At 37.5% G+C, this 23,694-nt stretch overlaps 1 protein-coding gene across 1 annotated transcript in view; it reads left to right on the top strand.

The window, feature by feature from the left end:
• The window catches only part of LOC150082285 (galectin-4-like), a 46,800-nt gene that overhangs the window by 6,266 nt on the left and 16,840 nt on the right, over window positions 1-23,694 (top strand). Inside the window, exons 2-5 of the mRNA XM_090380103.1 lie at window positions 2,494-2,567; window positions 13,927-14,015; window positions 19,732-19,930; window positions 21,825-21,950. Coding sequence (XP_090236229.1) covers window positions 2,541-2,567; window positions 13,927-14,015; window positions 19,732-19,930; window positions 21,825-21,950 — 441 coding nt within the window. The 5' untranslated portion in view covers window positions 2,494-2,540. The remainder of the gene's footprint in view (window positions 1-2,493; window positions 2,568-13,926; window positions 14,016-19,731; window positions 19,931-21,824; window positions 21,951-23,694) is intronic.

Genomic DNA, 23,694 nt, shown 5'->3' with positions numbered 1-23,694 from the left:
ACGTTTCTAATCGAAAGTTTTCTTCTGTATTACCGCTCGGCTACTCGTTCAGATTTTCAGATTGGATACATCTCTTCACCGCTTGACACAAGGTTCCTAACATAGGCTATCTGATGTCTCATTATGGAACCAAATAGTTCCGAAACCGGTCACAGCAGTGCTTTTGAGTTTTTGTTGGATAACGGTTTGCCTACCGAGCGATGTTATCGGATTAAAAGAGAACGACTAGTCAAATATAGTATTTTCTAAAGAGCCTAAGTCCAAGGGCTCTCCCTGTTACTGGAGGGACAATATTCCAGATTGTTGTTGGTAAAACATAACGCAGAGTGGATTATGTTATGAAGCTATTAAATTATCCATCCATCGCACACTGTCTTGCTTGTTTATAGTGAATAGGGAGAGGGAATAATACATAGTTTGAGGCTTAACTAAAATCAACTGAAAACAATACACTTTTTTTAAACTATTTATGAGGTTGCTTATTGAAATTTTATCTCAAGGCATAATACAAATACTATTTTGGAAACATTTCAGGATTCTACCGAAGCTAGTTTTCAGAACTAATACTGTACTTGCAAACGAACTGCGATGCAGGAATTGAGTTGCTGTAGCACAGATAATAGATGACTGACATAATCATCAAATCGAAACGTTGGGTATACTTCACCTAAAAAATTTTCAGGTGAACTTCAGAAACTGACGAAAAAGACCAGAGTGTGCTCAGAAGAACGGCACGTAGATGCCGTCAGTTCTCATTGAATACCCTCAACTAAGAGTTTTAGAAGGCCACAAGAAGTGTTATTAGTTCAAGGAAAATATGCAGAAAGTGTGAGGCAAACGACTTTATGGAAGAGTAACAATACAAAAACCAAACATCATGGCACAATGTAAGGCAGCGACTTGCCTGGTGCGAAACCTATCTCAATTGGTCAGTGGAATGTTGGAAAACTGCTTTACTGGATGATGAATCGGAATCATGGTACATAGTTTTCGATCTGATGGCTGTGATTGGTCTGGCAGATGCAGGTGAACGTCAGTTAAGTGGCCTAACCGTGTGGTTTGGCAGATAATATGCATGCACACACGGGATTATTACACGTGGTTTGGGCTTGGGCCATTGAATGTCACGTAGAACACTGAAATTCTGGAGGATTCTCTCCTTCTCATGCTATAATAGCAGTTTGGGGAGGATCCCTTTTCAGAATGCCAGTGTAATTATGTCATCTGCACAGCATGTAGTGACTTAGTTTTAAATGGATATGCGAAAGCGTCATTAGCCTTCCCAGAACCCCCAACTGAACACCTTTGGGATGAACTTGACCGTCGATTTCTGAGTTGTTTTTTTTTAGTTTTTAGGCCTAACTGACGAAAGCACCGCAACTGGCACCTGAAATGACCACTTTTCTGAAGGAAGAATAGATCAAGATACCGCCTTGCTGTTATCAAATGGTTTTGAGCCCACCAGTCCGCAGGGATAGAAGTGGCTATAATCACCGTCCTCCGAACACCTGGTGGAAAAGGCGCAGATTTGATTCCCGTCATTGACGCGATGAACTTTTATAGGCTTTTTTCACTCCGTGGCTGAGTTAGTTGATCTCAGGCGTGGATACAAAGTTCTCCTCCTGGAAACTCAGGTTGTTGTTATAGGGTTTTAGGAGCGTCAGCGACTAAAGCCATATTTTTCCATATATATTGTCTGTAAATTGTGTGTGTGTTCTATGGTCGATTTTCTGTTTACTGGATGAAAAACCCGAGTTTCAGGGAGAAAAACCATGATACCTTCGCCTGAAACCGACTAACTCAGCCACGTTTTGAAAAAGACTCATAAAAATTCCACCCGTCGTTTACGGGACTCAAACCCAGGTCTTTTCCACCCGGTGTGGGGAGGACGGCAATCCTACCAACTGTGCTATCCACGAGGGCAAAACTCGGGTTTTACGTCCAGCAAAACAGCAAAATCTACCAGAGACCGCACGCAGTTTATAGATATATTACACATGAACTGTTTAAGTACCTCTCGTGTAGCTCCTAATATGACAGTACACGATGGTGGTTCTGAGTCTACCAATCAGGATACAGTGAGTAATTAAGTAAAACACCCCAGGGGCTCACATCTGGTGAGTATAGGCTTGGCACACCCAGGGTCCTGAGCTGAATATTGTCATTCTTCTCTTGGTGATTCCTCTCTCTCTCTCTCTCTCTCTCTCTCTCTCTCTCTCTCTCTCTCTCTCTCGCAGGGTAATTCGGGAATTTTATTTATTTATTTATTTTTTTTGACTGGCGCAGCATAAGCTTCAGGCTTCCTTGCACCATATGTCTAATGATAATAAAAAGATAGGCCAACACATTATTAAATATTATATGAATAAAAGGTTCTTTTAAACATGCAGGTGTCCCGTTACTTTTCGTAATATAGCTTATAATAGATTATGAGCGGATAGTAGACAATGCGCCTGTAATTAATAATCAACTTTTTTTTTTTTTTTTTCCAAGAAAACTCTCCTTGACGAAGGATTCTATACAAATAGAGACCATCTACAATGGATCCCAGAAGAATTTTGAATCCGGTAAGTAAATTCCCTTCCTTAAAACCATTTCCGTGACAAGAGTGAAATGCGAAATATCTAAATTATTATTCTCCCATTTGACTTCTAACATTGATCTAAAAATCAGTCATCTAATCAATAAAAAAAATATTAAAAAAAAATACGGCTACTGAGACCCAGTCAAAACTCCCAGAGTGTCTCTGGAAGGTTCACCATAACAATAACTTGTAATCGGCTTCCATTGCATTTCTGCAGAAATTAATTTTTTTAAATAGATCATAAATTTTTCAAAAATCATAAAAGTTTTCTGCATGTAGGTTAATGAAAAAGCCGAAATTCAGATTTAACCAAAAAGGAAATTGCTAAAAGACCAATATTTTCCATTATCTAGTTGAAGTAATGTACATTAGACCAGAATTAGCCCTTGAGCCTAGGCAGTGTTAGATGGGATGCAATGGTGTGTAATGTAAATTTATATATTAGTACATAATGATTAAAGCTAATTAATTAAAGTTTTTAGAGGTTTAAACGACTGCAGGAGACAAAGGAGATGGTGGAATCCATGTCATGTTCTCCGAACTATCCTTAAACGATGCGCTGTCGCATTGTTATCCATATAGTGTCCATCACCTTTGGGATAAAAGTGTAACATTGCAGGGTACAGTAGATCTGATACAAATTTGTACAAAATTCAGGTACTGCCTGAATAACATTCGACCTTCCACCGGTATCAACGAACCCAGTCTGTTCTAACAGAACATTCCTCATATCATGATACCATTTCTCGATGCTCGGGTTTTCTTAAAAGTAAAGCAGGATCCATCGCTTCTTGAGGTTCTAGCCACATTCTCCGACTACCATCAGTGCAAAACAAGGTGTATCGTGATTCGTCTGACCACATGACTTTCTTTCATTGTTCCACTGTCCAATCACTTCGTTTTTGGCACCACTGAAAGTGGATTTTTCTGTTTTTCTCTGAAAAAATTGGCTTCCGGATAGGGAAGCACATTAATACCCAATTTCTTGGCATGGTCCGGGTTGAAATAAGGCAGTTCTGGGTTTGGTTAAATTCAGATGTTATTTGTTTCAACACTGGATGTCCTAGTTTTCTGTACAATCCTCCTAAGAGTATGATAGTTTTGCTCTTGTAGTTTTCTGCCACATTTACCCCTTTGAGATGTAGAACCACTTGCTCTCCAGTCATTAAAAACCTTTGAGATGGATGCTTTTGAGAAACTAGTTATGTCTTTCGTTACCTTGATTTGTGGCTCCTGCTAGACAATGTACCCACGATAAAATCTTTTTCAAAAGCTGATAGATCATGTATTTCCACAATTCTGGCTTCACATTACTGCAGTCGAACAGCCTGTGCAGTCTTTGCACTCAACGTCAACGAGGCAACATGTCTTCAACCGAAGTCACAGTTTTATTTGCATCTATTTTTATTTCCTCTGTCTGTGACTGTTCGTGTGGTTTTGGCCTGTGTGTATTATGTCTGTAAATTGTGTGTAATCTGCGATCGATTTGTTTGATTTCTGGACGATAAACTCCAGTTTCCTTGAGAAAAAGCCACGCAACTCTTTCTTGAGTATAAATGAGCCACGTTGTGAAGAAACTTGAACTCGAAAAGGAAAGGGATGAATCAGATTGGTCCACTGGATATTGATGGTTCAACAGTTGAGGATCCTGCTCAGGTGGCTAACAATCTAAACGAGTATTTTGCATCTACATTCATGCATGAGGAGTTATTCAGGAAGGAGAATGATGTAGGTAAAGTAAACATTGGCAGTGAGCTGGATGATTTTGTAATAACTGAGAGGAAAGTGGAGGAGAGATTGTTGAGGATAAACATAAAAAAGGCACCTGGGGTGGATGGGATCTATCCAGTTATATTAAAGGAGGCAGCAAAGGAAGTATGCAAACCCCTAGCCATAATTATGAGAGCTTCTTTGGACTCAGGGGAGGTACCCATAGACTGGAGATGTGCAAATGTAACCCCAATTCACAAAGGAGGATCAAAGGATGACACAAGTAATTATAGACCTGTTAGTTTAACTTCTGTTCCAGGTAAATTAATGGAGGCACTGGTTAAAGAAGCACTGCAGGATCATCTAGACAAGAATTCAGTTATAGCTCAGACGCAGCATGGTTTTGTTAAGGGCAGGTCTTGCCTGACCAATTTGATTGGATACTATGATGTAGTCACAAAAGAACTGGATGCAGGGAATAACTTTGATATTATATATTTGGATCTTAGAAAGGCTTTTGATACTGTTGCACATGGAAGACTGCTGCACAAATTGGAGCAGTGTGGCATTGGAGGCAAATTGCTGCTATGGATAAGGGGATGGTTGAGTGGCAGAAGACAGAGAGTGGTAATCAATGGACACTGCTCAACGTGGACTAATGTTATTAGTGGAGTTCCTCAAGGTTCAGTGTTGGGTCCGTTGTTGTTTTCGGTGTTTATGAATGATATTGATGATGGGATATCAAGTTTAATGTCCAAGTTTGCAGATGATACAAAGGTTGGCAGGGTCGTTAAGGACAATACTGACGCTATGCTGCTGCAACAGGATCTGGAAAGGTTGAACAGATGGGCTGAGAGGTGGCAAATGAGGTTTAACATCGACAAATGTAAAGTGCTGCATATGGGAAACAGTAACCCCAGAGCAACGTATCAACTCTGCGGTACTACACTGACAGTGGTGGAGAATGAAAAGGACCTGGGGGTAATTGTGCAGGCAGATATGAAGTTCTCTGAGCAGTGCAGACGAGCTGCAAGAGTAGCTCATGGTGTCTTGTCAATGATATACAGGAATTTTTCTAGCAGGGATAAGGAGGTGATTATTCCCTTGTATAAGGCAATGGTAAGGCCACATCTTGAGTACTGTATACAGGTCTGGAGGCCTCATTTCAAGAAGGATGTAGAGCTGCTGGAACGGGTACAGAGAAGGGCAACAAGATTAGTAAATGGAACAAAGGGTTGCTCTTACGAAGAAAGGCTTAAGTTTTGCAAATTACAGAGTCTGGAGACTAGGCACCGGCGAGGTGATCTGATAGAGGTGTATAAGGCTTTGAATGGTTTGAGCATGCTCAATGCCAATGGGATTCTTCATCTTTCTCAGAATAATCACCTCAGAGGGCATAAATTCAAATTGAGGAAGGACGGATGTCGGATAGATGTGCGGAAATTTGCCTTTGGCCAGCGGGTGGTTGGTTGGTGGAACCGACTTCCATCACTTGTTGTTGAAGTTGATAGCCTAAACAAATTTAAAGCTCAACTGGACAGGTATTTTGAACGAACGGAGGGGTGAAATGGGAGTGGGTTTTTTTTTTTTTTTTTTGGCTGATGCTGAATAAGCTTGCTTTCTTGCATCATATGCCTCTGCTAATGCTAATGCTAATGCTAAAAGCGTATTAAAATTCCTTGCGTCAGTAATACGGTTCCAACTCGAACCTTTTCCATCCAATGTAAGGAGAACGGCACTTATATGTTTATATACACGCAAGAGCAAGACTACATACACATAGGATGGAAATTGTACTGGGCACCCTGGCTGTTCAGGTGGTAGGCAAAAATGAACCTTTTAACGAATCCTATACAGACCACACAAAATTCTTTGATGTGGTGAGTATCACATATTAGAAGCTAACTACCTTCCGAGATATCCTAGTCGTTATCTCAATGAGATCAAAATGTATTTACGTCTGCAAAGTGGTGTTATTTTTATATTTTAAAACAGATTAGTTACGAACGTATATATTCTATTTTCCCCCGCAGATAGCAGAATGGTTATAATCGCTATACTCCCATGCCCGGTATCAAAAGCCTCAGTTCGAATCCCGTAAATGACGCAAGGAATTTTTGAACTTAGTACTGGAAAACATTGCAAGGGAGCAAGTTTACATAGCATCGGCCTAAAAATAAAATAAAATGCCAACCTCATCTGTTCTCTCTGATAAATTTAAGAAAGAGTTTGCCTAATTCTTTCTTAAATTTATTCAAACCACTGACTTCCAACAACGCCAGATGGAAGTTTGTTCCAATAATCAATTACGCTCTGTCTGAAAGAAAATTTTTGCACATCTATCGCACAGTCAACCTGTAATTTCCGTTTACGTACGTATGATCCAAGAAACAATAGGAATACCACAGCATTTAGTTTACTCAATCCATTTAAAACTTTAAACACTTCGTTTGTTATTTGGTTTTTTGGAGCATTAGCAACTAAGGCCGTATTGCTCCGGGATATGCGGTGGTCATTCCCTGACCTTTCCGCATCCTCCGTATTTGGTGATGACGGGCTGGAACCCCGGTCTAATCAAGAAGCGTGTGCTACGCACTGCTGCTTCTTCCCACCTACGGAGACGCCTAAACACTTCGATCAGGGCTTCTTGCAGGTGACCAGTTTCCATGCGCTGCAGTGTTCCGAACTGAAGTCTTTCGTGGTAGTTGTACTCTTTATATCCATGACTAATCCATTGGCTCTTCTGTGCACCCATTCCAACAGATCCACATCGTTCTTAAAATTCGACTTTCTGACCTGTATACAGTGTCCATGATGCAATCTAATCTTTTTTTTTTTTTTTTAGAATTTTGCTGAGTTAGGCGAGGGTTGCATGGTTCCCTCTCAGAAGTTATCCCACAAGTCTAATGAGATATGTTTAACGGTTTTATACGATGAAATTTGTACAGTTGTATACTCATATAAGGAACTTCAAGATGTCAACTCTTTATATATACAAAAGCCAATAGTTGAATAGCAACAATACTACACTTCATCATCCATACAACACTCACTGCTGTAGCAACAATATAAAATGGTTTCTTACTCTTGATATCCTGTAGTTGAGATGTACACTGTAGGCAATGGAATATAGTTATCATATTCACTGTGTAGAAGATTGAAAAAAAAACAATTAAAATAACTCATATTAGGAAGTGGTTAAGTATATCAACCATCCTAATTGATTAATCTTCATAGATTTCTCATTATCAATACCCACACACATGCATCCAACTCTGTGAATTCAGTTTAAAATAATTGCTCTTTCATTTCATCATTGATTTGTGTGGTCCTGTTGGCTGGATAAGTGGAAATAAAAAATACAACAGTATATGCAGATAACTTGGTTAGGCTGTAGTACAAGGTTCTTCCCATGAAACTTTGTAACAAGTGATGGGCAGATCTACCTTCGCTCACTGTTTGACGGTGACTGGCTGCTAATCACTATGATTTTGCGATAGAGGGAATGCCGTTTTCCTATCTGTTCCTGTGCGTAATTTTTTTTGCAAACTGAAAATCAGCAGCAAATGAAGAAATTCACTTCCCTCCTCTCTCTCTGCTTTAATAGGGAACGATTTCCGCCACTTTGCCGCTTGGTTTTAACTCGGGAAGCGGCTTTCCTCTCAGGACCAGATCTTCCAATCACTTCTAAGCAGTGGACGGAGCTAGATCTACGGGTAGGAACTTTGTGCTAAAGACTAACCTAAATAACTCACATTAGAAAGTGGTAAAAATATCAACCGTCCTTCTAAATGTTTAATAAAACATTCTTCATAGCTTTCTTATTATCAATGCACACCCATGCGCCCATTTCTGAAAATTCAATATGAAATGCAGTAACTGATATCGCATTTCTTCATTGAACTTCTCAGTAGTCCTATTTGCTAGACAAATAGAACTAAAAATGCAACCTGTATTTGAAAATAACTTTTGTTTTTTTGCAATGTTCGATATAAAATATTTTCATAAAAATTATTAATACCATTATTACTTAAAAACTTTTATTTAATAATTCAGTCTAAAACGGAATTAATCAAGATGAAATTTCCCACCACACACAACCAACCAACCATGGTGATATCACCTTCGTCCACGATATGCCAGCATTAATGCTTTGACGATTTTCCACAAGTCATAGGCCAACTGTCTCATGACAGGTGTTCGTAAGGTGGTATATACTGAGGATGGCAGACAGCGTATTCTGGAAATTTGGGGTCATCTCTCAGTACGCTGTTTCTATCTCCCAGTGAATAGCACTTCACGAAAGTGTAATGCTTTGACAATTTCCCACAAGTCATAGGCCAATTGTCTCATGACAGGTGTTCGTAAGGTGGTATATACTGGGGATGGCAGACAACGTATTCTGGAAATTTGGGGTTATCTCACAGTACGCTGTTTCAATCTCCTAGTGAACAGCACTTCACGAAAGTGTCGAACGAAAGTTGAATTTCTTGCATATGTAATGGCGGTTGGTCATCTCATATATAAGAAACATAGCACTCACAAAATGTGCGTTGAGTGACTTACCAGTAGAGAAAGTATATCTTGGGGTAGATTTACATTCCTAACAGAACGGGCTAAAGTCATCTCATGAGGACAAAACCCATAGGCAGTTATTTGCTAAGTGCTTCTGATTTGACAATTTGGAGTTCGCACAAAGTTAGCGATTTGTCTTCAGATCTGAAGTCATTATTACCCTAATTGTTTTATATAGTAAAATATTCATTGTGACATAATAATCTTACTTCCATTGTTTGATAAATTATTAAAAATTAAAACCGAAAACAATTAAAATTTCTGTGTAAAGGTAAATTACGTAATTTTAATTATAGGTAATTTTTGTTTACAATTATCATTGTTATGATAATGAATGGTTTATAAGATGGTGTCTAATTTCAGATGGCGCTAACTTCGAACTGGTTTGCGCTTTTGTGTTGCCATAACATATGCTTGAAACTCATTTAATATTGAAATAATAATTAAATTTAAAACTCATTTAATAACTCCAGTTAGGAGAATAATGTTTTTATTAAAAATGTTTTAATAAATTAAAGCAGATCAAACAACAAGCAAAAGTACAGAATGAAATCAAATAATTATGAAAAATAGGGAAAAATAATAGAAAGCAAATTGCAGCGTCTGGAGACTAGGTGCTTGCGGAGTGATCTGACAGACGTTTAAGGATTCGAATGGATTGAATAAGCTCAATGCTGATGGCATTCTTCCTATTGTTCAGACCACACACACAGGAGGGACATACATTGAAATTGAGGAAAGATGGTTGCAGGACAGATGTGCAGAGGTTTGCCTTCAATCTCACCCCAGTGGCTCACATCTGGTGAGTATGGGCTTGGCACACCCAGGGTCCTGAGCTGGATATCATCATTCTTCTCTTCCTTAGTGATTCCCTTCTACTTTTCTCTCTCTCAGGGTAACTCAGAAATTTTTTTTTTTTTTTTTTTTTTTTTTTTGGCTGGTGCAACATAAGCCTCAGGCTTCCTTGCACCATATGCTAATAATAATACTAAAACCAGCGAACAGTTGACTGTTGGAATAAAATTCCATCTGTTAGCATTAGCATTGGTAGGGCATACGATTCAAGAAAGCAAGCTTATATAGCATCAGCCAAAAAAAACCCCTTCCCATTTCATCTATCTATTTACTCCAAATGTTTGTCTAGTTCTGCCTTGAACTTATTTAAGTTGTTGACCTCCACTAACAAGTGGAAGTTTGTTCCAACTATCAACCACCCGCTGGCTAAAGGGGTTCCGCACATCTGTTCTACAATTGTCTTTCCTCAATTTGAATTTATGCCCCCCTCAGGTGAGTAATCTGAGCAAGAGGAAGAATACCATTAGCATTGAGCTTGCTCAATCCATCCATGGATCGTTTGTCTGCGCGGGTAACACGGTGATATCGTCACTGTCCTCGCCACAATGGGTGAGAAAAAAAATGTTCTTGGTTATACTCGGCACGACCACCAGGTCAGTGCAGTTTGCAATAAATCATCGATACAAATGTTAATCGTATTTAGTAGTTACGGGCTTGAACCCGGTCCACTCAAAGAGGACGTGATACTGCAAATTACGCTCCAGACCACTCGGCTACGTCAGGCCTGAAAGGGGTCTGGTTCGAATTCCGTCGATGATGCGAACGTTAATGGGCACGGGCTTTTTTCACTCCGTGGCTGAGGTAGTCGGTCTCAGGAGTAGATTATTATTATTATTATTAATAGCTATGTGGTGCAAGGAAGCCTGAGGCTTATGCTGCATCAGCCAAAAAAAAAAAAAAAAATTCTGGAGTTACCCTGAGAGAGAGAGAAAACTAGAAGGGAATCACCAAGAAATAGAAGAATGATGATATCCAGCTCAGGACCCTGGGTGTGCCAAGCCCATACTCACCACATGTGAGCCCCCGGGGTTAATAGCAAGGTTTCCCCCCATAAACTCGGGTTTTTTCGTTCATCAAAACAGGCAAATCGACCAGAGAACACATGCAATTTACAGACACAGATGTGGGTTTATGTAATGAATTACGGGTGACATTAATATAATAATTTGATTTTTTTTTTAAGTGGGTAGTTTGAATAAATTTAAGGAAGAACTAGACAAACTACTGTATTGGGGTAGGGGATAGACTGGTGATGTGGGCTGTTTTTTTTTTTTTTTTTGGCTGATGATAAATAAATAATTAAAGCTTGCTTTCTATGCAATTACTAATAATAATAAGAACAGAAATCCACACATTTAATTTTTTTTTCAGACTAGAGGATACAGTAAATCTCAGTATTTAACATTTCCAGTTGGTAAAAGCCCATTTGAAGTAGTGTACAGTATATTATGTTTTCTGAATATATTAATCTCTTTGAATTTTAACATGACGTAGGAAGAATACAATATATTTCCTATCCTATTGTTAGTAATAGTTTAAAAATTTAAGCGATGGTAATGTCCAGGTTCATTTATTTTAAACAAGCGTAAGGGGTGGAGGTTAAATCTGCTATCTCCAGAAGGTTGTATACAGCGACTATGCTACCTAGGTAAACTTGCGAATTGGACGTATTCCCAAATTACCCCTTTAAAGGAGTAAATTTGCCTTTAGCCAGCGGGTGGTTGGTTGGTGGAACAGACTTCTATCCCTTGTCGTGGAAGTTGATAGCCTAAATAAGTTTAAGGCTCAGCTGGACAGGTATTTCGAACAAACAGAGGGGTGAAGTGGAAGTGGTTATTTTTTATTTATTATTTATTATTTTTTTTTTGGCTGATGCTGCATAAGCTTGCTTTCTTGCATCAAGTGCCTCTACTAATGATAATGCTAATTAGTAGAGGCATATGACAAGAAAGCAAGCTTATGCAGCATCAGCCAAAAAAAAAAAAAAAAAAACCCCTCCCATTTCACCCCTCCATTCGTTCCAAATGTTTGTCCAGCTCAGCCTTAAATTTATATAGGCTATCAACTTCCATAACAAAAGTGGAAGTCTGTTCCACCAATCAACTACCCGCTGGCTAAAGGCAAATTTCTGCACATCTATTCTACGACTGTCTTTCCTCAATTTGACCCTATGCCCCCTCAGGTTCTTAATCTGAACAAGAGGAAGAATCCCATCAGCATTCAGCTTGTTCAACCCATTCAAGGCCTTATACACCTTAATCAGATCACCTCGCATGTGCCTATCCTCCAGGTGTTGCAATTTGCAGAACTTAAGCCTTTCTTGGTAAGAGCACCCCTTTGTTCCCCTCACCAATCTTGTTGCACTTCTTTGTCCTCATTCTAGCAACTCTACATCCTTCCTAAAATGAGGCCTCCAAACCTGTACACAGTACTCAAGGTGTGGCCTGACCATTGCTTTATACAATGGGATAATCACCTCCCTGTCCCTGCTAGCAAAATTCCTATATATCATTGACAAGACTCCATGACCTGCCCTGGCAGCCCGTCTGAATTACCCAGTGAACTTCATATCTGACTGCACAATTACCCGAGTTCTTTTTCACTTCCCTGAGTGTAGTACCGAACGGTTGGTATGTTTCTCTTAGGTTGTTGCTACCCATATGCAGTACTTTGCATTTGTGAATGTTAAACTTCAGTTGCCACTTCTCAGTTCATTTGTCCAACTTATCTAGATCCAGATGGCGTAGCATACTGTCATAACTGTCGTTAACAACCCTGCCAAACTTTGTATCATCTGCATACTTGGACATTAAGCCTGATATACCTTCATCCTATATACCTACTTCGTGATATACCATGATTGATGAATACACAAAACAACAATGGGCCCAGCATCGGACCCTGGGGAACTCCACTAATAATATTCATCCACAAAGAGCAGTGTCCATTGATTACCACTGTTTGTCATCTCCCACTCAACCATCCCTTTATCCATTGTAGCAACTTACACTTACTGTCATACTGCTCCAATTTGTACAGCAGTCTTCCATGTGCAACAGTATCAAAAGCTGTCCTGAAATCCAAGTATATGATATCAAAATTATTTTTTGCATCCAGTTTCTTTGTGACCACATCATAGTATCCAATCAAATTGATCAAACAAGCCTCCCTTTAACAAACCCATGCTGTGTCTTAACTATAACTGCAGTCTTGTCTAGATGATCCTGCAATGCTTCTTTAACCATTGACTCCATTATTTTCCCTGGAACACAAGTTAAACTAACAGTTCTTTAGTTACTTGGGTCACTTTTTGAAGCCCCTTTGTGAATTAGTGATACATTTGCACAACTCCAGTCCATGGGGATCTCATAGGAAGTCCAAGGAAGCTCTCATAATTATGGCTAAGGGTTTGCTTACTTCCTTTGCTGCCTCCTTTAATATAACTGGATAGATCCCATCCACCCCAGGTGCCTTCCTTATGTTTAACTTCAACAATTTCTCCTCCACTTTGCTCTCCTTTATTACAAAATTACTCAACTCTCTGTTAGAGTTTGATAAACTTCTGGCAATCCTCTTCTTGAATAACTCCTCATGTGTGAATGTAGATGCAATATACTCATTCAGTTTATCAGCTACCTGAGCATGATCATCAATACTCAACCCATCTATGTTAAGTGGTCCAATCTGATTCATCTCTTTCCTTCTAGAGTTCACATAAGTAAAGAACTTTTCACTATTTTTCTTTGCATCCTTTGCTACTTTCAGGCATGGTCATGATAGCTTTGACAAAAAAATAAATAAAATAAAATAAAAAACAGTATGGATGAATGTTTGTAATTGTAACCTAATAACACTGTTCTGTAAGAAAAATATGCCCTTGATGTGGGTTTGTAAGAATTGTATATGGTTGCAAAAATGAGAGAATTAGCTCTTTCATTTTGGGTTTTGTTAATTTTGAATTGGTCTGTGTAATTTATAACTAATAATGCTAATTATAAGGTAAATATAACATACATTGTTAGTATTAATTATATACCTTCTTAATGTTCAGTTCTTCTCAAAATCATTTTAAAAATATTTGCTAAAATTAAGTTTTTGACATCATGTGCAGTTATTTAATTATCATTATCCAATGCGCACTATTCAGAAAATTATTGTACAAAATTAGGCTTGCGTAATAATCAATATTTAATTTTTTTCAGCCATTACCCTACTGGGGTTCGATTCCTGATGGCCTTCATGTCGGTAAAATGGTGGAAATAAATGCCTTTATGCCTTTTGATGCTTACAGGTGTGTTCATTTTATTTAGTCATGATTGAAAAGTAAATTAGGATATAAAGCAGTTAAGTTTGGGTACATATTATATTGTTTTGCATTTTTATTGGTTTCTTATTTCTAAATATAAACCTCATGCAATAATTATAGTTTTTTTTACAAAACTAAGTTAATTTTCTTTAGAGTTTAAAATGCATGTTTTTAAAAATATTTGAAGCCAAAAAAAATTCATTATCAGCTTTATACACTGCCTCACCAATAATTAGACAATTGGATATTAGTATTGGATATTAGTGGCAAATGATACAAGAAAGCAAACTTGCATCATTTGCCACTACTAATACAGCATCAGCAAAAAAAATTCCATTCCCTCCAGTGATTTGTTTAGTTCGTCCTTGAATTTATTTTAGCTATCCACTTCCACAAAAAAAGATGGAAGTTTGTTCCAGCAATCCACCACTCTCTGGCTAAAGGCAAACTTGTACACATCTATTCTGTAAACATCCTTCCTCAATTTAAATTTATGCCCCCCCCCCTCCGTGCGTAGTTTGAGCAAGAAGAAGAATCCCATTAGCACTGATCTTGTTCAATCCATTCAAAGCCTTAAACAACTCAACCAGATCACCTTGCAGGTGCCTAGTCTAGATGCTACAATTTGATGAAGAATCGAAGCCTTTCATGGTAAGAGCACCCCCCCTTGTTCCCTTCACCAATCTCATTGCCCTTCTCTGTTCCCATTCTAGCAGTTCTACATCCTTTCTAAAATGAAGCCTGCAGACCTGTATACAGTACTCAAGATGTGGCCTGACCAAAGGTGTATTGCTAAAAACAATAGTATGGGAACACTCGTCATAAAAAAAAATAGTACCGGAATGCTCGTTCTCCAGAAGACTATATGATAATGCCACATCGACTGTACAGTAAAACTGAATCAGACTTCAGACTCACAGTTCATAGAACAACCAGTTCTGGCATTCAGCTCATGGCGAATCAAAATGCAATGTTCGCATGCATCACAGTATATCTCATTCATTGGATTTATTTATCTAACACATTGTACTTTAGTAAGAATCGTTCAAGTTTCATTTACGAAATTTATATTTTTGTTTTTAAATAAATTTTTAAAGAAATCTATTAATTTTAAAGATTACTATTAATATATATTTTTAGTAGCAATGGGTAAAATAGATATTTCTCCCTCCCCTTTGATTTTGCCTTTGTTTCATAATATTAGTTGTATAAATTTAATGATTTTCTATTATGACATTTAGAAAAAAGTACTGGAACATTGTTCTGGTGCATTCCAGCCTGAATACACCACTGGATCTGACTATTACATTATACAATGGGATCATCACCTAATCTCTGCTAGAAAAATTCCTGTTATCATTGAGAACTTCATTTCTAACTGCTCAGTTACCCCAGGTCTTTTTCATTTTCCACTGTACTGAGTGTAGTACCACACAGTTGGTACATTAATATGGGATTATTCTTACCCATATGCTGTACTTTGCATTTGCCAATGTTAAACTTCAGTTTCCACCTCTCAGCTTATCTGCCCAACTTTTCTAGAGCTTGTTTCATTAGCATACTGTCATTTATCACCGTGCCAACCTTTGTACCATCAGCAAACTTGGACATTAAGCATTATATGCCTTTATCAATATCATTAATAAATATAGAAAACAACACTGGGCCCATCACCTAATTATGGGGACTTCACTAATAACATTAATCCACGAAGAGCAGTGTACAATGTTAACCACTCTATCTTCTCCCACTAACCATCTTTTTATCCATAGCAGTAGCTTGTCCTTAATGACACAATACTCCAATTTGTATAGCAGTCTTTTATGTGCAACAGTATCAAAGGCTTTCTTGAAATCCAAGTATATGACATAAAACTTATATTTTAAATTCAGTTCCTTTGTGACTGTATCGTAGTGTCTAGTGAAATTGGCCAGACAAGATTTCCTCTTAAGAGACCCATGCTGTGTTTGAAGTATAGCATTAGCAAAGGCATATGATGCAAGAAAGCAAGTTTATACAGCTCCAAATGTTTCTCTAGTTCTGCCTTGAATCTATTTAAGCTATCAACTTGTACAATGACAGATGGAAGTTTTTTCCAGCAATCAACCACCCGCTGGCTAAAGGCAAACTTCCGCACATCTATCCTACAACTGTCTTTCTTCAATTTGAATTTATGCCCTCTCAGGTGATTATTCTGAGCAAGAGGAAGAATCCCATCAGCATTGAGTATGCTCAAACCATTCAAGACCTTATACACCTCAGATTACCTAGCAGGTCCCTAGTCTACAGACACTGTAATTTGCAAAACTTAAGTCTTTCTGCATAAGAGCAACCCTTTGTTCCATTCACTAATCTTGTTGCCCTTCTCAGCACTCGTTCCAGCAGCACTACATCCTTCTTAAAATGAAGCCTCCAGATCTGTATACAGTACTCAAGGTGTGGCCTGACCATTGCCTTATACAAGGGTATAATCACATCCTTAACCCTGCTAGAAAAATTCCTGATTATCATTGACAAGACACCATGAGCTACTCTTGCAGACTGTCTGCACTGCTCAGAAAACTTCATATCTGCCTGCACAATTACCTGCAGGTCCTTTTCATTCTCTACCACTCTCAGTGTAGTACCACAGAGTTGATATGTTACTCTGGGGTTACTGCTTCCCATATGTAGTACTTTACATTTGTCAATATTAAACTTCAGTTGCCACTTCTCAGCCCATTTGCTCAATTTTTCTAGATACTGTTGCAGCAGCGTAATGTCATTAGCATCTTTAACAACCCTGCTGTCTTTCGTATAGTCTGCAAACTTAGACATTAAGCATGATATACCATCATCAATATCATTAATAAATACAGAAAACAACAATGGACCCAACACTGAACCCTGGAGGACTCCACTAATAACATTAGTCTACAAAAAGCAGTGTCCACTGACTACCACTCTCTTTCTTCTCCCACTCAACCATCCCTTTATCTAAAGCAGCATTTGTCTCCAATGCCACACTGCTCCAATTTATGCAGCAGTCTTCCACACGCAACAGTTCAAAAGCCTTTCTAAGATCCATATATATATGATATCAAAATTATTCTTTGCATCCAGTTCCTTAGTGACCACATCATAGTATCCAGTCAAATTGGTCAGACAAGGCTTCCCCTTAACAAACCCATGCCTGTGTCCGAGCTGTAACTGAAGTCTTGTCTAGATGATCCTACAGTGCTCCAAAGGCGGATTTAACAGCGGGCACACCGGGCGCGCGCCCTAGGCCCCGACTTCTGAAGGGCCCATGCAAAACCCCAACAAATTAGTTGAGCATGTTAGTTCAAAACTTTGTGATTATTATTATGCTATTATTAATTCTATTATATTCAAATTTTATTGGAAATAAAACATTAATAGTACATAATATTTTTTATTTATTTAAAAAAATGATTAACATGTATTTTTATTTTCTGTCTCTCTTTTTTTTAAGGGGCCCAATATTTTCTTCTGTGCCTGGGGCCTCAACCGACCTTAATCTGCTCCTGAGTGGTTCTTTAACTTAATAACATTAATTTCCCTGGAACATAAGTTAAACTAACTTATGTTCCAGGTCTGTAATTACTTGTGTTGCTCTTTGATCCTCCTAGTTTGTTAGCTACTGAGCAGAATCATCAACAGTTGAACCATCGATATCAAGTGGACCAATCTGATTCATCCCCTTCCTTCTAGAGTTTACATAAGTAAAGAACTCTTTGCTGATTTTCTTTGCATCCTTTACCAAAGATTTCTCGTAATCTGCCTTTGCCTGCCTAACCTCCTTTGTAACTTGGTTACAGATCAACTTGTATCTATCATAGGCTTCTGTATCATGTGTTAATTGATATGTAACCCCTTCATTTTTCTTCTCTGTCATATGTCTCATTAGTTCACCTGACATCCATTTAGGCCTAAACCTTGAACAATATTTCTTAATTGGTATGAAAAGCCTAGTAGCTAGCTTCCAAGATTAATTCTTTGAATGCTTCCCATTTTGGATTTGCTGTTGGTAACATCATGAATTTGGCCCACCATATAGAATTTAAATACTGTCTCAGACCACCATAGTCACCTTAATTAAAGCAAAAACCCTTACGCTTGATGGTATTTACCTCTTTGAGTAAATCCCATTTCAGCATCTGCAGATTTTTAATGCATGAAGAATCGCTACTGATAATCAGTTCAAGAGTATTACTCCCTCTAGTTGCCTCCCGAACATGTTGCTGTAGAAAACAATCATCCAATAAATCTATAAAAGCCTTGCTAGTGTGTGAATGACCAATCCACAAATTCCAGTCAATATCTGGGAAATTAAAATCCCCCATTATAAGACACTTTGATTTACTGGCCCACTCTATTTCTTTGTACAGTTGTTTATTATACTCATCAGAGCCATTGGGCCAATAACACACTCCTACTCTCAATTTTTCTTTCCCAGTGCTTATGTCACAACAAACTGACTCGACACTGCTCTGTCCACCTATGTCAACTGGCTGTATGTCCTTGGATTTTATGTTTCTTAACTAATAGCATAACCCCTCCTCCTTTCCTATCCTGTCTATCCTTTCTGTACACATTGTACTCCTCAAATTCCATTTCTGCATTCCTCATATCTGTGTGACACCACATCTGTGATATCCCAACAATATCTGCCTTTGATGTTTTGACCAACACCTCAAATTCATCAAATTTAGTTACCAAACTCCTAGCATCGGTGTACATGCAAGCATACATGCACCTGTTCCTGTTCTTAGCTACCCTAACACAGCCCATGTATTTACTTTTTCTGCAATGACTCTCAGCAGTCTCTGAAATCCCCTGCAAGTATATAGCTGCAGTTTGTCTAAATGGTTCCTGCATTAGTTCTTTAACCAGTGACTTTAACCAGTGACTGCATTATTTTTTCTGGTACAGAAGTTAAGCTAGCAGGTCAGTAATTTGAATGTGTCCCTTTGATCCTGCTATGTGAATTGGCAGTACTCATACATATACGCAGTAATCTTGATATGTGAGTGAGTTGAGTCAAATCCAAGCTATTCTAAATAGAATAGCCAATCACTTAATAATTAATGGAAATGATCTTTCTTATATATGTATGTAACATTTCATAAGCATCTGCTATCTTAGTGGAACAGCTATTTGTGTAGGTGGCACATTGGGAGCTGGAGCATTGGAAAATTGTATTATGGGCCAACAAACCCTGTTTCATGCTGTTTACTGCTGAACTTATGTATAAGTGAAAGATGTAACAGAAAAGTGGATACATATTCTGCTCATTATGCAGGCTTCTAGTAAAGATGCTCTTGTGTGTGTGTGTGTGTGTGTGTGTACACGTGTACTGTTTTTGATGGTCATCTTGCCATTCTCAAGGTCTCTGGGAACTTATTAATCAAATGTCTCTGGAAAAGACACTTGATCACAAAATCACTTGGAGCCTGGGACCTTTTACTTAGTAGTTTATACTGTACATGGCATTCATGTAATTAATTGTGGTCCCCGTCATTTGGTAGGGTAGTACAGTGAAATTAAATTTAACTATTCAAAAAGTTGGAATTTGCAGATATTGGTAGAAAAACAAAACTTATAAATCAGAATTAAATTATTGTTGAACTTTAAAATTATCTTGTGCTTTAATTCCGTATGCCATTATAATTTCTTAAGAACTTATGCCTGGTTCTTGCAGATTCATGATAAGTTTAGCTGAACAGCCTGACGAAGCAACTATTCCACTACACATCAGTATCCGGTTTGATGAATTTTGTGTGGTAAGGAACAGCCGAGAATATGGACAGTGGAAAAATGAAGAGAGAGAAGGAGGGTTTCCAATTTCCCGAAATATGGATATTCGTCTGGTAATTTTAGTTACAGAAAGTTGTTTCAAGGTAAATAGGCATGCCTACAATACTTCTTAATAATTTTTAGTGTATCAGTTATAGATACTAAAATACTTTTGCTTATATCTAAATTGAGTTTGTTGGTGAATAAAAAAGACTAGCAGTACCCAATGCAAAAACTTTGCACTTTTCAAATACATTTTAAAAATACTACTAAAAAGGGCAGAATAGTAAAAAGTCCACTAAAACCTCACCTTTCAATTTAAAAACTGATCACCTCCACTGATATGTCATCTCCGTGAAACCTCTCACTCTGTTCTTCACTTACACTTCCTCAATTTTCTGGGAAAAGTTGAATGTAAATATGAAATGAATGTAAAAATGTACCGTGACACTCATATTGTGGCCCAACTTCTTAAAATATAGTACAGTCTCTATAATACTTCTTTGTAAACGACATTTTTCGTATTCTTGTGTCCTTCTGGTAACCTTATCTTAACATGCTGGAATGATCTGACCCGAGACATTGCTATGCAATTGGCTGTGACTAAATACAAGGTTAGTAAGTGAAATTCTGACTCTATCAAACGTTTGCCCTTGACTTTTATTTATAGTCATCGCAAAAGCCAGCCGAACAGGAAACTGCTGTCTCTTAAATGAGAATGGCAAAATTGAATTGGATGGAGTCAAATCTAAACACGGTAAGAGTACCCGTTTTCCTTTAGCTTCTCCTGTTATTACTTCTAGATCCAAACAATTCTGATGCATAACTTTGACTATGTCTCGTATCATTGATCAATCCTTCTGAAATTTCCATATTCCGCAGTAAAATAACAACTGTTCCTACCTTCAACTCTAAAATGTTGGGTGGTAAACCACTTAAACTGATGCTGTCCAGGAATTCGGTTGGATATTGCAAAAGTTCTTCAGTATCTTCAGATATAATTGTGTTAATACTTTTATATTGTAATGAATCACCAGGCATCATTTTTAAAATTTCTAAATTGATTCTTTCACACTTGTCATTTTTTGTGGCAAGAATAGCCCACAACGAAACAGCATTTACATAAATAAGGTTGTGGCCAAAAACAAAAGGAATCAAACTGTCATGAACTATTAGATTAGGATCTAATTCAATTTTGTTTCAAATATGTTTTAAACGTATCAAATTTATCCCCAGTGGCTCACATCTTGTGAGTATGGGCTTGGCACACCCAGGGTCCTGAGCTGGATATCATCATTCTTCTCTTTCTTGGTGATTCCTTTCTGCTTCTCTCTCTCTCTCTCTCTCTCTCTCAGGGTGACTCGGGAATTTTTTTTGGCTGGTGCAGCATAAGCCTCAGGCTTCCTTGCACCATATGGCTAATAATAATAATAATAATAATGGCAATGAGTGTATGAGCTCGCATACGCAACGTGGGGAGATATAGTGAAAAAGCAGTGCAACGGAATCCTAATGATTATTTTTTTCTTTTAAGGTATCAGTACTAGTAGAGAATTATTATTATTGTTTATTTATTTTTTTTTGGAACAAAGGACATGATTGTATGAACTTGCAAATTGTTAATCAGTTAAATAGTTAAAGTGCAAATTGTTAATCAGAAAAAAATGCCTTATGAACTTAGACAACTGTTTGTTTAACAGTTAACATCTTCCTGTGGCTCCATCTATGAAGTAAATGTTGAACTATTCTCATTTGTGCTACAAAACTGGCCCGTTCCATAAAATAAAATTATTCGGAATTTTTAAATTTTAACAACTTTGTGCACACCTAGGAAGAAATAGCTCTAACTTGAGGCCACTTCCAGCCTGATCTGTTAAGCCTATCATTCACACCAACAGAGTAAAGAAAATGGCTTCTGTATTAAATATATAGATTATTTAGTATTTCATATTTTATTAGTTTATTATCTTGTTTAAAAACTGGCTATGTCTTTGACAGATTGCTATTAATGGACAACATTTCTGTGACTTCTTTCACCGAATGCCTTATACTTTGGCGAAGCTTGTGAATTTAGAAGGCAATGTACAAATAAGGAGTCTTCTGTTTGAGATAGAAGGATTTCAGGTATTTATTCTTCTGTTTATGATAGTTGCTAAAGTATTCAAATCAGAAACAAAACAAAAAAAGCTTTTTGCTCAATTTTGGTTACTGAAGTGCAAAAAAAATATATATATGTATATACATATATAGATAAGTAGATTAGAGTATGAGTGGGGAATGCTGATCTGTCAGATGTAGTTACAATGGAAAAAATTAATTTTTTCTAATTTTAATTAGATTTGATTTGTTTCTTATTCCTGTTCATTTTGGTTTCTGTCAGGTCAGGTATGATGTATATGTCAGCTCGCTTTTTTCCACTTGCTACGTATATTTCATATCAGAAACAGAGGCCTTCTTGCTGTATTTTCTTTGGTTTTGGCTGCTGACCCTTGATGAAGAAGTTAAAATTTTAGGATCTATAGCATTAAGTACTATTTATAGTATTTTATTTTGTTTTATTTAATCTGCTTTTATTTTTCAGGCACTTATCTATTTTTTTCCATTGTAACTACATCTGACAGGTCAGCATTCACCACTCATACTCCAATCTACTTATCTACATTCCATTATGGTTGCTGGGTATTTCTGCTATTACTAGCAGCGTTCCTAGTTCATAAACCATCCCAATATATTAATTTATCTTTTCTTTTTTAGCCATTACTTTTTACTACAACTAATTATTATTTATACAGTATATACATATATACATATACAAATCTTGTGTTTTTGTTTTAGCAGCAGGTAAAACAGTATCAGGAGGCACAGTTTTTCACTGCCCAAACATATAACTAAATTATAATCTATTATATATTATCAAAAACTTTTCTTGAATATACATTCCATGACAAAATTAGCCTTGGGATTTGTATCTACAAAGATAAATCATATATCACATGAAAATTCAGGTGAGGTTTAGGTAAGCTAAGATTTATTATTACAAGAAATCTCTGGCAAAGAATGCAAAGAAAAACACAGACTTCTTTACTTATGTAAACACTAGAAGGAAGGGTTAATCATCCTGCTCAGATTGCTGGAAAACTGAATAGGTATTTTGCATCCACATTCAAACATTAAAAATTTTTTAGAGGGATGAGGATGCCAGGACTGTGTCAAATTCTAACAGGGAGTTGAATAATTTTGCGATAACTGAAAGGAAAGTGGAGGTGAAATTAATGAAGCTAAACATTAAAAAAGGCACTTGGGGTGGATGAGATTTATCTGATTATATTAAGGCAGGCAGCAAAAGAGTAAGCAAACCTTTATCCATGATTATGAGAGCATAGTTTGATTCAACTCTGTGGACTGGAAACATATGAATGAAACCCCAATTCATGAGTAATTACAGATCTGTTAGCTTGACTTCTGTTCCTGGGAAAATAATGAAGTTACTGGTTAAGTATTAACAGTGGAAAATGATGCAAGAAAGCAAGCTTATAAAGTATCACAAAAAAAATAAAACAAAAACAGAAATCCTTCCCACATCACTTGTACATCCCTTATGATAGTTTGTCTAGTTCTTCCTTGGATTTATTTAAAGTACCCACTTCCACAACAACAGATGGACGTTTTTTCCCACTATCAACCACCCACACTGCCTGAAGGCAAACTTTTGCAAATCTATCCTGCCTCAATTTGAATTTATGCCACCTCATGTGGTGCCCCCGTAGCCAGGTGGGCAGGAGCAGCAGTGCGTAGCACACGCTTCTTGATTAGACCGGGATTCGAGCCCATAAAGGTCAGAGCAATATGGCCTTAGTTGCTAATGCTC

This window comes from Mastigoproctus giganteus, chromosome 8 (assembly GCF_048544385.1).
Source record: "Mastigoproctus giganteus isolate SK-2022 chromosome 8, ASM4854438v1, whole genome shotgun sequence".
NCBI lineage: Eukaryota > Metazoa > Arthropoda > Arachnida > Uropygi > Thelyphonidae > Mastigoproctus > Mastigoproctus giganteus.
The sequence above is the reverse complement of the archived record's forward strand: the minus strand, read 5'-3'. Positions and strand labels throughout refer to the sequence as shown.